The sequence below is a fragment of the Chenopodium album genome, chromosome 24 (genome assembly GCF_948465745.1).
Source record: "Chenopodium album chromosome 24, dcCheAlbu1.1, whole genome shotgun sequence".
NCBI classification, from domain to species: domain Eukaryota; kingdom Viridiplantae; phylum Streptophyta; class Magnoliopsida; order Caryophyllales; family Amaranthaceae; genus Chenopodium; species Chenopodium album.
The window spans coordinates 34952466-34965235 of NC_137857.1; the positions used below are offsets into that span (position 1 = coordinate 34952466).

Sequence of the window (12770 nt, forward strand, 5' to 3'; positions counted from 1 at the left end):
CACCTCAAGACTTATTGACAACTACTAATGGCCCATATAATATATCACTTACAACTCATAACACGCATTCTATAATAGTTCAGCACGGCACTACCTTTGAAATGTACCATAATCCCACGATTTATCCATTATCCAAAATTAAATACTTCCATTATTCCTATATAAATTCACGCATACTAAAAATATTGATACATGATCAAGCATAGAACTATGGCACTAGCAAACTACTTTCTTTTCCTTGCATTTTTTTGCCAAGTTAGTATTCTTTCCCTTGGTGCAAAAGAGACCTCCGGGTCGGACAACGTTTACCAAGTTGGCATAGGCGGCCGTGATTCCGAACTTACAAACCCAAACTATCTCAACAATGTGGATTCCCTCCTCTCCAACCTTATATCTAAATCTTCACTCGGCTTCTTCAATACCTCTACGGGTGATGATGCTTCCGATAAGGCTTATGGTTTTTACCTTTGCCGAGGTGATCTTAGTGCTAAAAATTGCAACAATTGCTTAAAGGACGTAAGACAATATGTCTTAGATCGACGTCCATTTGAATCTTACTCCAACGGCATTGCATTTAACACGGATCTCCAATGTGTTGTACACTATGCAAACAACACTAGATCATTCGTGTATAGAGAAAATACTACTTTCACCGGTGATGGATTTGGAGACGACTTGGCACAAAACCAGCAATGCAACACGACGTTGATGAGTACATTGCAAGAACTCGCTAGAGAAGCTGGCTATGGGAACTGGACAAAGGCTAATTTCGCGACAAAGGTGGTAGATGTAACCGGGACTCAGGAGAAAATTTACGTACTTGTTCAATGTACACCTGATATATCCGCTATGAACTGCAGCAATTGCATAAGTAATTTATATTCTTCATTTCGGCCAGTTGCTATAGGTGGACGAGTTTTGGGCTATAATTGTTTGATGAAATTCAATAACGAGTCTTTCTTTAGCAACGGCTACCGCAATTTCATGCCAAGCTATTTCCTTTTGATCTTGGTTTTATTATCAACTACATACATTACTTTAATGTAAACTACAATATGTAAAGAGAAAAGACTGTAATATTAAATTCTAGCTTGTTTGTTTCAATACACAACTAAACTACTACCAATATTAACTAATGTAATTAGTACTATTATTATTATACTTCCTCTGTTTTTTCTTTTTTTTTTTATACTTGCAAATGTTTGTCCGTCACAAAAACCATGTAATTTCAACCAAAAAAATGAGACAAATTGAAGCAATAAATTACTCGGTACAAAACTGTAAAAACCTATGTATGCTAGTACAAATTCTGTTTCCATCTCTTTAAATAGTGTCATCTACATTTGATGGAGACTAAGAGGGAAAAAACCTATTTCTACAATGCAAGAAGAAAGGAGGGAAGAGGAGGTTTCATTGTGTTTCCTAGTCTCCCTTCCTCCGTTTCCTATGTCTACCACCACTGCTATCATTCTTCTTTCTTTTATTACGCCTATCATCATCTGAGCTTGATGAACTTGCATCAGAACTAGAATCAGATTCAGCGGAGGATGACTCTGAGTCTGATGAACTTGAACCAGAATCAGAACCAGAACCAGAATCAGAATCAGGTTTGGCTTCTAACTCTGGATTCTGTTGTTGCATTATCAATCGTGGCATATTCTTCAGGTACTCTCTCAAGTTCTCAGTTATTCCTCCAAGACCAATGGATGTGAAGAAGTTGATCGCAAACCGTGTGTTTCTGGGATTATCTTTTGGAAAAATTGAATCAAAGGAGTCTTGCATTGCTGGATCATTAAGCCGTTCATTCAGCAACCGGATACCAAGGTGCTCAGACAATTCCTGCATCAATTTTTAACAAAAACAATTATTAGACAATGAAGCAGAATGCATAAAAAAACAAAATAAATAAAATTCTTCAATGATGTAATACAACAGTCTTATTTTTAGATACCTGGAAAAGGATTTTAATGAAGATACGAGATGAAGAAGTTGTGTCCTCTTCAGTCAAACGTATGTAAGCTAACACATGCCAAGGAAGAGCATCAGTGCCCAGCAAATGAGCAAAGAATTTGGCCACATTCCTTAATTTGTTTGTCTCAAGGCGATGTATCATTGAGTATTGCTGAACAAAGCACTTGTCAAAATTTTCCTGATACACTTTGTTAAGCATACAAAACCGTTGGCCCAAAAGACCATAATATCTGAGATATGTCCTCTCTTGGCTGCAGCACTCCAGCAACATTATATTTAACTCCATCTGTAGCAAGAATTTGAGATGAGTTTCACAAAATAACAACCAGTTTATAAGAACACATAGAAAGCAGCACAAAGACAGATGCAATGAGCCAGATACAGGAAAGGCCCGTGCAAAACGCAAGCCAACAATCAGCATGGAGGCAAGAATATGAAAATTTTACTGATAAGCTTCAGAGCAACGGAAGAAAACAAAGGGGAAATCATATGATACAAAGTGCATAACAAATCATAATGCAGCACTGGCATTTTAAGCAGCAGGAAGTACATATCAGAGCTTGGGTAGGAAAATAAATCGAAGGTCTACAGAATATTTGTGAAATGACGCAAAGAATGTTTCAAGTGAATTTACACAAAACATGTGGAACACTGAAGGGTACAAAGAAAAGAATTCTCCAAAAGGACCAAAATTATCAGATTTTAGATCAAATCCCATGAGTAAATTTCATTGCAGCACAAAAATCTGGTGAGAAAGAGAATTGCTTACCTCTTGCCCAGGCTCAAGTTTGATTTTTAGCAACTTGTGGCCAGCTTCTTCAAAATCTACACTGGACATTATTGTTAAATAGATTGTTCTTCGAAGATTTATGAGGTTGGTTTCTGTTTCATCTTTAATCTGCATTTGCTGCTCTTCTTCGTCTTCATCCTCTTCTTCATCATCCTCATCATCATCAGACCCAACATCAGAGCCATCCTCATCCTCCTCTGACTCATCTCCCAGTATGGATTTCTTCAGCTCCTCATACTTTTTCTCGTTTTCCACAAAATTAGGATCTTGCTTGAAAATATCTGAAATTGGATATAAACAAGATAGTAGTGCTAAGAACCACTGACAAAAACTATACATTGCCACAAAATCTAATCCAAGTTAATAAATGCAAAATTATAAATAAATAAATAAAGGGGGAATAGTTCAAATACCAAGACCAGTTTCAGGATCTATCTCGTCTTCTAGTGACATCTCATGAGTGAGCTGATCTTCTGGATCCACAAGATCCAGTTCAGGCCTGACAGCTGGATGCCCCTGCAGAACCATATAACCTCAGAGGATTCAACACTTCAGCATTATTGAGAATTGAAATAAACAAGCCCTCATAAGTTAAATATAACAACACCCGTCAAAAAAAAGTTAAATATAACACCAAACCTGGAATTTAGCCTTTCTTATGGCAAACAGGCCTTCAATCAGAAACTGAACCCTTTTGTCAATCTCTCCTTCATGAAGAATTCCTCGAAAACGTTCAAAAATACCTGAGAGTTTATGCAGATAAATGAGATGGGACAGTGTGAAGATCAAAGAAATTTTGGAAGAGACAGGGTAACTAAAACGTCAAACACTCGGAAGATGCAGAATTACAAATATTGATCAAATTTAACAATAAATTTGTGCATTTACCACTTCAAAAAAAACCATTTAAGCGTTCATCTTCTTCTGAATTAAATATACCAACAGTCAATATAGATGAATCACACTAACTAATCATCATGAGAAATGATTCACTGTCCTAAGTATCAAAAATGGGTTCTCAGGTACCCAACTTCCACTCATAATCTTTTAGGTACTTAACTTTAAACTGACCAGTTTTGGTTATAAAACTTAAGTCTGTTACACAATTAATTATTTATTAATATTTCAATGTCACTGCAACATTCTCACATTTGATACCAAGCTCTGGAAAATGTACCGAGCTTTAAAATAGTAACGTTCTCTTTGTCAAAAATGTAATACAAACGCACCATTAATTTTAAAGTTTGGCATTCATTTTATACCCTCCTCAACAAAGCCAGCCTTAACCAAAAAAAAATGTACATTACATAATTTCATTATTAAGCACAACAACAGAATCATATTTACTGTTATCAGAAACCACAGAAAATCACAGCACGATCAATCAATCAATCGGTAATTGGATACTACATAAGGGATTTTCTCTCTGTCATACTAAAATTGATCACCAGTGTACTTTTTGTCTTTTTGTATGGCTAAAAATGATCAACGCCACAAATGATCACCAGTGTATTTATGTAGGTGAGCCGCCAACGCAGAGCAATGACAAAAGACATGTAAAATGTCAATACATAAATTCACATTTCACCTCCAACTAAAAGCCCTAAAGTAATTATCATAGCACAGAGCTTCAAAAGCTTATACATTTAATAGCAAAATATTTGGCAGCTAAAAGATTCAAAGTTTAACAAACAAAAACATGCAAAACGGAAGGATACAGAAAAATGAATCAGATTGAAAACAAAAAAATATATAAAACAGCAGAGGTAGTGTCAGGTATCACAAGTAAACTAACCATGCAGACCCTTGGGACAAAGGTCTTGAAGAATAGAGCCACATTCTTTGACAAAATCAACTGCAACCTCAACACTATCATCAGTAGGCTGCTCCAACAGAATGGTGAGCAATTCCAAAGCAACAAGCTCATGAGCAACTTGCTGGTTCACAAGATGAGCTATGAATTTAACAGCAGCCATCAGTTGAGGCTGTAAATTAATTCAGCATATTAGAACTCTACAAATGGAGCATGAATAGAGGGAGAGGGGGGTGGGGCAAAAAAATAAAGGTATTGAAAAAGAGGTAATAATCATACAAACCTTATCATTACGCTTGTAAGCTCTCTTTAGCTGCAAAATAATCCTCCTCAAAAGAAGATCCCCAATTTCAGGGAACTTCGTATTGACCACAGCAACCAGAGCAGCAAATACATCAGTAAAACCTGGTGATGCCATTTGGGACTTCATGCATGATCGACAAAACAGACCCCTTCCCCTGATGAGATTCTCGCCAAGAAGTTCTGGGATAATGTTCTTGATATTAATGGCATTCACTTTGTTTACCAAACCATTGATACTCTTCCTAAGAGCATCCCATGTCAAACGCTGATATTCCACACTGCTTTTGTCCTCAATTTCCTTCATCATTCGAGCCAACTTAAATGGTGGAATGTAAACTCCTCCAGTCCTCCCAAGGGTACTAAGATCACCACCCGGATTCATATTTGCTGTGGTAGACTGTGTTTGTGGTTTTGCAGGCTCTTCTCCTATAACATCCCTGCCCTGTTGCTTCAATTCAGAAGCTTTCTCATTCGTTTCTCTCCTATATCTTATTTCCCCTTCCTCGAGATCATGAGTTTGTTTACTAGTCCTATCCTCTCTCCGATCACTCCTTCGAATGCTATGCCTTTTTCTACGCCCATCAGAATCAGAGGAATCATCCGAGTCATATCGGCGCCTTCTCCTCTCTCTTTCCCGTCTGCGTCTCTCCCTATCCCGTCGCCGGTCCTCACCAGAACTTTCTGAGTCACTTCTCCTCTCTCTTTTTCGTCTGCGTCTCTCCCTATCCCGTCGCCGGTCCTCACCAGAACTTTCTGAGTCACTCCCTCGACGGCCAGTCCTACTGTTTCTTTCATTCATTCTTCTACCATGCCTACCTTCAATAACCGTTTCCTTGCCATCTTCTTTGTCATCCAAACTCTTGTTATGTTGCTCCTTTTCTCGTCCCTCACTTCTCTTCCTATCCTTCCCTTCATCAGAACTCCCTGAATCGCTTTCTTGACGCCTATTCCTCTCCCTATTACCACTTCTTTTCCCATCACCAGCTTCTTCAACATCCAACCTTTTCCTAGGCTTCTCTTGCACAGGTGTCTCACCTCTCTTTCTATCCCTCTCATCACCAGAACTTTCCGAAAGATTCTTTCGACGCCCATTCTTGTCACTAATATCTCTTCTCTTTTCATTCCCCTCATCATCATCAGATCTCTTCCTAGGTTGCTCCTTCTCTCGCCTCTCAATTCTCTTCCTATCCCTCTCTTTATCAGAACCCTCTGAATCACTCCCTCCATGCCCACCATTCCTTTCTCTTCCATCCTTTCTCTTCCTATCTCCATCCTCATCCACCCTTCTCCTAGGTCGCTGTCGCTCCCACTCTTGCCTCTCACTTCTCCACCTATCCCTCTCTATATCAGAACCCTCTAAATCACCCCCTCCACGCCCACCATTCCCTTCTCTTCCATCCCTTCTCTTCCTATTTCCATCTCCATCCTCCTCCACCCTTCTCCTAGGTCGCTCCCGCTCTTGCCTCTCACTTCTCCACCTATCCCTCTCTATATCAGAACCCTCTGAATCACTCCCTCCACGCCCACCATTCCCTTCTCTTCCATCCCTTATCCTCCTATTTCCATCCCCATCCTCCTCCACCCTCCTCTTCGGTCGCTCTTGCCTCTCACTTCTCTTCCTATCCCTCTCTATATCAGAACCCTCTGAATCACTCCCTCCACGTCCATTATCTCTTCTCTTCCCATTCCAACGATCTCCATCGTCCTCCACCCTTCTCCTCCCACCCCTCTCTTTATCAGAATACTCTGAATCGCTCCCTCCGCGTACATTCCTTTCTCCTTTATCTGGTCTCTTCCTACTTACATCTCTTTCCTCCTCCATTAAAATTATTCTCGATTACAAATATCAACACAAAAATTATAGTCTAGCAACAAAATTGCTCGATATAATCTTTCATAACTTGATTAATTATAACGAATTGTTCAACATACAACTCAGAAGAACCCTAAATCGACTATACTGACATTTAAATCAACACTAAACCCTATATTTTCAAAATTGATATTCAAAATCGCTCGTTTTAATCTCGAGTAATTAAAAAGAATAGCTCAATAATCCACCTCAGAAGAGCCCTAAATCGAGTTTACTGACGATTGAATCAACGATAGTGTGAAACTAAACCCTAGATTATGAAATTGATATTCCAAAAAAAAAAATAAAAATGTTACCTCAGAATCTATTTTATAGGGGAGAAAAAAAGCTCAGAAGCTGGTTCAATGGAGAAATCGGAGCACGCTTCAATGGAGGAAGAAGATTAATGAGACGCTGCGTAAACCCAGTGAGTCGTCGGATCCACAGAAACGGGATGAAGAGGCCGATTTGGTTAAGTGTGTGTTTAGGGTAACTGGGTAAATTCACGGGGGAAAATGGACGATTAGGATGTTTTTTTTTTTTTTTTTTTTAACCTTACTCGTGAAATTGTCAGAAATATCCCTTCACTCCGGCTAGGCTTTTTTAATATTTTCTTCTTTTTACACATAAAAGACGATATTATTAATTACTTAAAACGTTTACAATATAAACTAGTGTTTGGCCTGGGCGTTACTCCAGGTTACTTTGAATATTTTTATCATTATTATTAAAGAGCTTGAAAGAGTTTTTTTATTGTCGAAAATTATAACATTACAATAACAATAATAAATAGTTTTGAATAATTTTTTGATTTTATTTCTAATATGTATTTATATATTGATGTGCATAGATAGAACAACATTAGCTTATAGCCTGGATGGTAATAAGTTGGTCTTCATTCAATGAGGTCTTGTGTTCAAACCTTAATATATAAGTATAGATGACATTTTTAGGAACGCTTTTTAATATATAAGTATAGAAGTATAGATAAGAACAATCACAAGCAGGTCTGCTCCTCCTCATAGATGGGTCTAACTTTCTCAGGGCACACCATTTGAAGAGTGTGACCAATACTCATCTCAAGACCAATGATTGCAATCTCGTGTGCTACTGCATTGTGATCTCTCTTGACATCTGTAATATCAAAGACATCAAAGTACTTGATGGTTTCCTCAATATCCTTAATTACAGCAGCAAAGCTCATGGACTCATGGTGAATGTTGTTACTAGCAGACTTGAGCGTGACTCTTAACGATAGAGCATCAACTTCCATCTCTACTTCCTTCATCTGTAGCCTCTTAACCATAGCTAAACCTTCCCTAACCGCAAGCAACTCAGAAGCAAAAGCAGATACAACATTATACTTGCTAGAAAATCCCATAATCCAAGTGTCAGCATCCTTCCTTACAACTCCACCACCTGCAGCTACATTGATTGAAACCCAAGCGCCATCTGTGTTGATTTTACCATCCTTGAGGGGGTGGGCTCCAAGTCTTAAAGGTCCTTGAGTTGCTTGACATACCAAAAACTATAGCTTTACTCTGCATAATGTGATTAGTACACTGATAGTCTATAATGAATCTACTAAACACCTACCACTCTTGAATTGAACATTTTAAGATAAAAAACAACAATATCCCTATGCTTCCAAATGTGCCAAAGAGCGAAGTAAAAGTCATCCTCCAATGACTATCAAAAGCAAGATTAAAATTTAGCCAATCCATCCAATCCATACCAAAAAAATTCTGAAAATTAAAATTAGTCGAAAAATGGATTTTAGCAAATATATCCTTCCATAGTATAGAGGATGAAAAACAATCCCTAAATAAATGCAAGTGTGATTCGCTGTAAAGATTGCATCATGCACATATATAGCCAATTTAGGGGAATAATAGGAAGGATCATAGATAACTTTTCAACTACGGCATAATTGTATGCATGATATTCCAAAGCAACATTTTGTATTTGGCAAGCATGGTAATTTTCCAAATGGATTTCCATGAGTTGAAAAGGGAAAAATTAACAAAAGATGGAGAAATTAGAGAATGATATGCAGATTTTATAGTAAATTCCCTTGATTTAGAAGCTGACCAATGAATGAAATCTTCACAGATTAAGAACTTAGATATAGGAGTAGCAAGAATTTCAGAACTCAAAGTGAGAGGAAGTAAATGTTTTATCTCATCAAGGAACCAATCACCAATTCACCATTTCTTATAATATCTTTCACAAACCAATGAGCTTTACAAGGTGGAACCTCAAAATTAATAAGAAGATGAATGGGGGATTTACCTACCCAATGATGAAACCATAATCACCATTTTTTTAATACTTCCTTCATTTTGATAAAATCCACCACATTCTATATAAAGGAATTATAATTTAAATAATAGATCACTTTTCTTTTTAGTTAATGATTCTCTCGATCTCTCTTATTATATACAAAGGCGGAGCTAGCTATGGTCTAAAAGTTAAAGAAGTTTTTTTAGTTAAATAGAATATAAAGTGCTAAATTATATCTTACCTTACCAACAGCCTACTGAGAGCATAAGTTTATTTATCAAAAGGTCAGGGTTCAAGTCTATTTCCCAACATTTTCTCTTATTTTTTAAATCTATTCGGTTAATTTGTGCTTAATTTTCTATTTATCAATACCAAAATTATTACCATGAAAGTTAGTTATATCACTTTGAACAAGACTTTACTTTTCCATTAAGATGATGGAATTGATGATGTAATACCATTTTTTTTTTTGACAACAGCATGTAATACCAATTTAAAACTTGAAGATTGGTCTAGTTTAATTGCACTCGTAATTTTTTGTTTAATATTTCTAGTAATATATTGCACACTCAAATCATGCATTGATTGTATTTGCTATTTTTAATCACGCTATTTGACACAAAGAATGCGTTTAGTGATTCCGAACCCATACATAGAATGAATAATATATTTTTTAAATGGGTCATGCTGAACGCCTTGACTAAGCCGGGGTAACATTTGATGGATTTTAGAATACTTTGTGATTAAGGTTTAGCAAATGTAATTGTTAAATAAATTTAAATTTTTATATTAAGAACATCCTTTCACTATTAATGTTATGCAATTAGTAATTTATCTTGATTTTTTCAATTGAAAAGTTTAACAATTTTCTTTTATTGATAAGAGGATATTTAGATGGTGCGGTGCCTTACCATTATTAAAAAAAAAAAAAACCTAGGAAGTACTTGATTGAAAATAGCAAAAATAGCCTTGGTTCTTTTGGACTTCCTTACAGAAATTTTTAACTTGGTATAGGTCATGTCAAGTCATTCTAATTTACTTTTTTTTTTTAATATCATTATAATAAAGGTTCGCGTAGAATAGACTCTGTTTAGTCCAAACAAAAATACATACACAAGCAGTATTCACATGAAAACTTACATTAGCACAAAACCCCCAAAAAACTTCATTAGTGCCCTCCATTTCCCCGATGCTAGCTTGCTACAGCTACCCTCTAAACACCTCTCACCCTCTCTCGCATTAAAATCACCGTCATATAGATTGCTGTTATTAAAAGCTTCATGCAAGTCATCCTCAAGAACTCAAACCAAGCAAAATTAGCAGGTTGTCTTTTAAAAAAAAATTAATAATAGTTATAATAATAGTAGTAGTAATAATAATAATAATAATAATAATAATAATAATAATAATAATAATAATAATAATAATAATAAGTAACAAGTGCTATATTAAGAGTGTGTTCTATTCATCTGATCTGATTGTCACTTATGTATACTTAACTGAACTTATTAAATACAAGTATTTTTTTTTTAGTTATAATTTGAATTTAGGTAACTCAAACTTTATTTTCCTAAACTTAACTTATTTAACATCAACTAAATTTATCTGGAAACTTGAAATAAGTTAAAACGGACTCTTAATAACTGATCTATGTGATGTAATTTTGGAGCCAGAGTGATTGTGAGCAAGTTATAAATGCTCTTAAGAAAAGGGAGTATGGCAAATTGGCAATAGCTCTCTTCGTCTCCTTCTCGAGGAAATTGTTTTGTTAGCTGGCGTTTCTAGCTCAATTTCTTGGTCATTTATAAGTAGGGGATAATTACTAACTAGTGGGTACCCCGAGCGATGCCTCGGGTCGCTAGTTTGTGTACTTCTTGCTTTAATTTAACAATTATGTCAACTATTTGTATAGTTAGTGTCACCTTCTTTTTTTTTAAAAAAATATATGCATCATATGTATTTATATTTTAATCATGTGAAAAATAAATGAATTATATTACGATATTATTACCTCTAATTTACTTAATAAGTGAAAGGTTTATTATAATATTATGTGAAACTTGAAACATTAATAATAGTTGGTTAAGTTGGTAAAAGTATTACTTATACATATCGGAGGTTATGGGTTCGAATCTTGTTAAAAACATATTTTATTTTGTTAAATGAAGTGGCTAGTTTACGTGGCGCATATACTTATAATGATGACGTGGCATAGACACACATGCTTTAAACTTTAAAGAGTGCCACATGGCACCGTTCCTTTAAAAGGAACGCCTTTTAATATATAGTATAGATAAAAGGAACGCCTTTTAATATATAGTATAGATAGATGAGTAATTTGGTTCTCTTTTGGGACTTTCTTTAAAAAAAATACAATAAAATAAAATTTGTAAATCAAGGATAATTTGATCAATTTAACTAATAAATGAGGGTAAATTTGTAATAAAGAAAAAAGCTCCTAATCCGTATTACTGGGAAATGATAATTTAGGGTGTGCCAAAATCACTTTCCGTATTACTTCATCTCTGTTAATTGTCCATTCAAAACACTCCACCGACTTTCTGGCGTGCTTACGTTTTCTCGTCAAACGGTGGTGCCGGTGATCGGTGAACTTATTCCGGCGGAAGGTGAGTACCTAAATTTCCCACATTTTCATCCGGGTAAAGTTTGATACAGTCTTTTTATTCATAATTGTGGTTGAAATTCTTGTGTTTTTCCAATTGGGGTGATTCTCAGCCAATTAAACGTGTTAATTTGGTTTTTTTGTTTTTTGAGAGAATTTGAGGGGTTTTTGGGTAAAATTATTGAACATTGATTGGAATGTAATTTAATTTTCTTATTTTGTTGTCATTTGAAATTATTGCAAAATTGATCTTCCGTTTGGTTGAATTATTATGTTTGCTCAAATAATGTGATTATGTTTGATCGTGCTTGTGAAATTATGGGTGCATCTGAGAAAAGGGTTTTAGCTAATCAGAAGTTGAATAATCTAATTGAAGGTTAGAAAATCAAAGGAGATTGATTAAAGAGGTAAATTATGCTGAAAGATTAATAATTGCTTTAAAAGGAAGGGAATTTTCAAGGAATTCTCGTTTTTGGTACGAGGTTGATGTGATTTATTATTAAAATACTTCAAAGATGAGGCAAATTTGGTTGAAAACTTGTAATTGAGGCGAATTAGGTTAGATGATATGATCTTGGTTTTAAGATGAGCTGCGACAAGTTCACTATAAAATTCATAATGTATATTAGTGGCCACTGGCTTGTTCATGGAGAAGAACTTTGAATTCTGTAAGGCTTTTGAAATGTTAAGGATGAAACTTTCGTGAGTTGTCCTATGAAGTAGAACTTCTATTAGTTCTATACGATGATCTGTGCCTGTGACTTTTGCTTAATGGACTCAGAAATTTATTTGGAGCCGCAGCATCAGTTGAATTGTGTGGTTTTGCGATTGTTGTGGCTGTTACTGTGTTAGTATTCCCAATCACTAAAGGATTTCTCTAATGTTTTTTGTGGGATTCCTATCTCCTTTGTCCATAAATTTGTCGTCTAGAGATTGATTGAGTTCATACGTCTATTTATTGCTCCAAACCTTTCTGGTTACATGTCTTCTTCTGAACCGTGTCTTGAGTTTGAAATGACTTTTTTCAAATGGAGGTATAATCCCTGTGATTTCCCCTGCTTTCATAATATATCAATGTCTTCCTATTCTTTTCCAACTTATCTGATGTTTTTTAGGCAACACGTTCAGAAATGAC

At 35.6% G+C, this 12770-nt stretch overlaps 2 protein-coding genes across 2 annotated transcripts; one reads left to right on the top strand and one right to left on the bottom strand.

Moving 5' to 3' along the window:
- Positions 1-210: 210 nt before the first annotated feature.
- LOC145610937 (cysteine-rich receptor-like protein kinase 4) lies at positions 211-1047 on the top strand. Its single transcript, XM_081666195.1, has one exon. The coding sequence runs from the start codon at positions 211-213 to the stop codon at positions 1045-1047; it is 837 nt and encodes a 278-aa protein (XP_081522321.1).
- A 194-nt stretch (positions 1048-1241) lies between these two features.
- LOC145610208 (uncharacterized) lies at positions 1242-7196 on the bottom strand. Its single transcript, XM_081665492.1, has 7 exons — positions 4858-7196; positions 4557-4746; positions 3401-3504; positions 3175-3277; positions 2741-3042; positions 1952-2257; positions 1242-1839 (listed from the first exon to the last, which is right to left on the bottom strand). The coding sequence occupies exons 1-7, from the start codon at positions 6697-6699 to the stop codon at positions 1423-1425; spliced, it is 3264 nt and encodes a 1087-aa protein (XP_081521618.1). The 5' UTR covers positions 6700-7196; the 3' UTR covers positions 1242-1422.
- Between the last annotated feature and the right edge of the window lie 5574 nt (positions 7197-12770).

Coding starts and splice junctions, on each gene's coding strand:
- LOC145610208 (XM_081665492.1), bottom strand. CDS start 6,699: ATGGAGGAGGAAAGAGATGTAAGTAGGAAGAGACCAGATAAAGGAGAA. Junction 3,505..4,556: donor TTGTCCCAAGGGTCTGCATG/GTTAGTTTACTT, acceptor ATAAACTCTCAG/GTATTTTTGAACGTTTTCGA. Junction 3,043..3,174: donor AGATCCTGAAACTGGTCTTG/GTATTTGAACTA, acceptor ATCCAATTTCAG/ATATTTTCAAGCAAGATCCT.
- LOC145610937 (XM_081666195.1), top strand. CDS start 211: ATGGCACTAGCAAACTACTTTCTTTTCCTTGCATTTTTTTGCCAAGTT.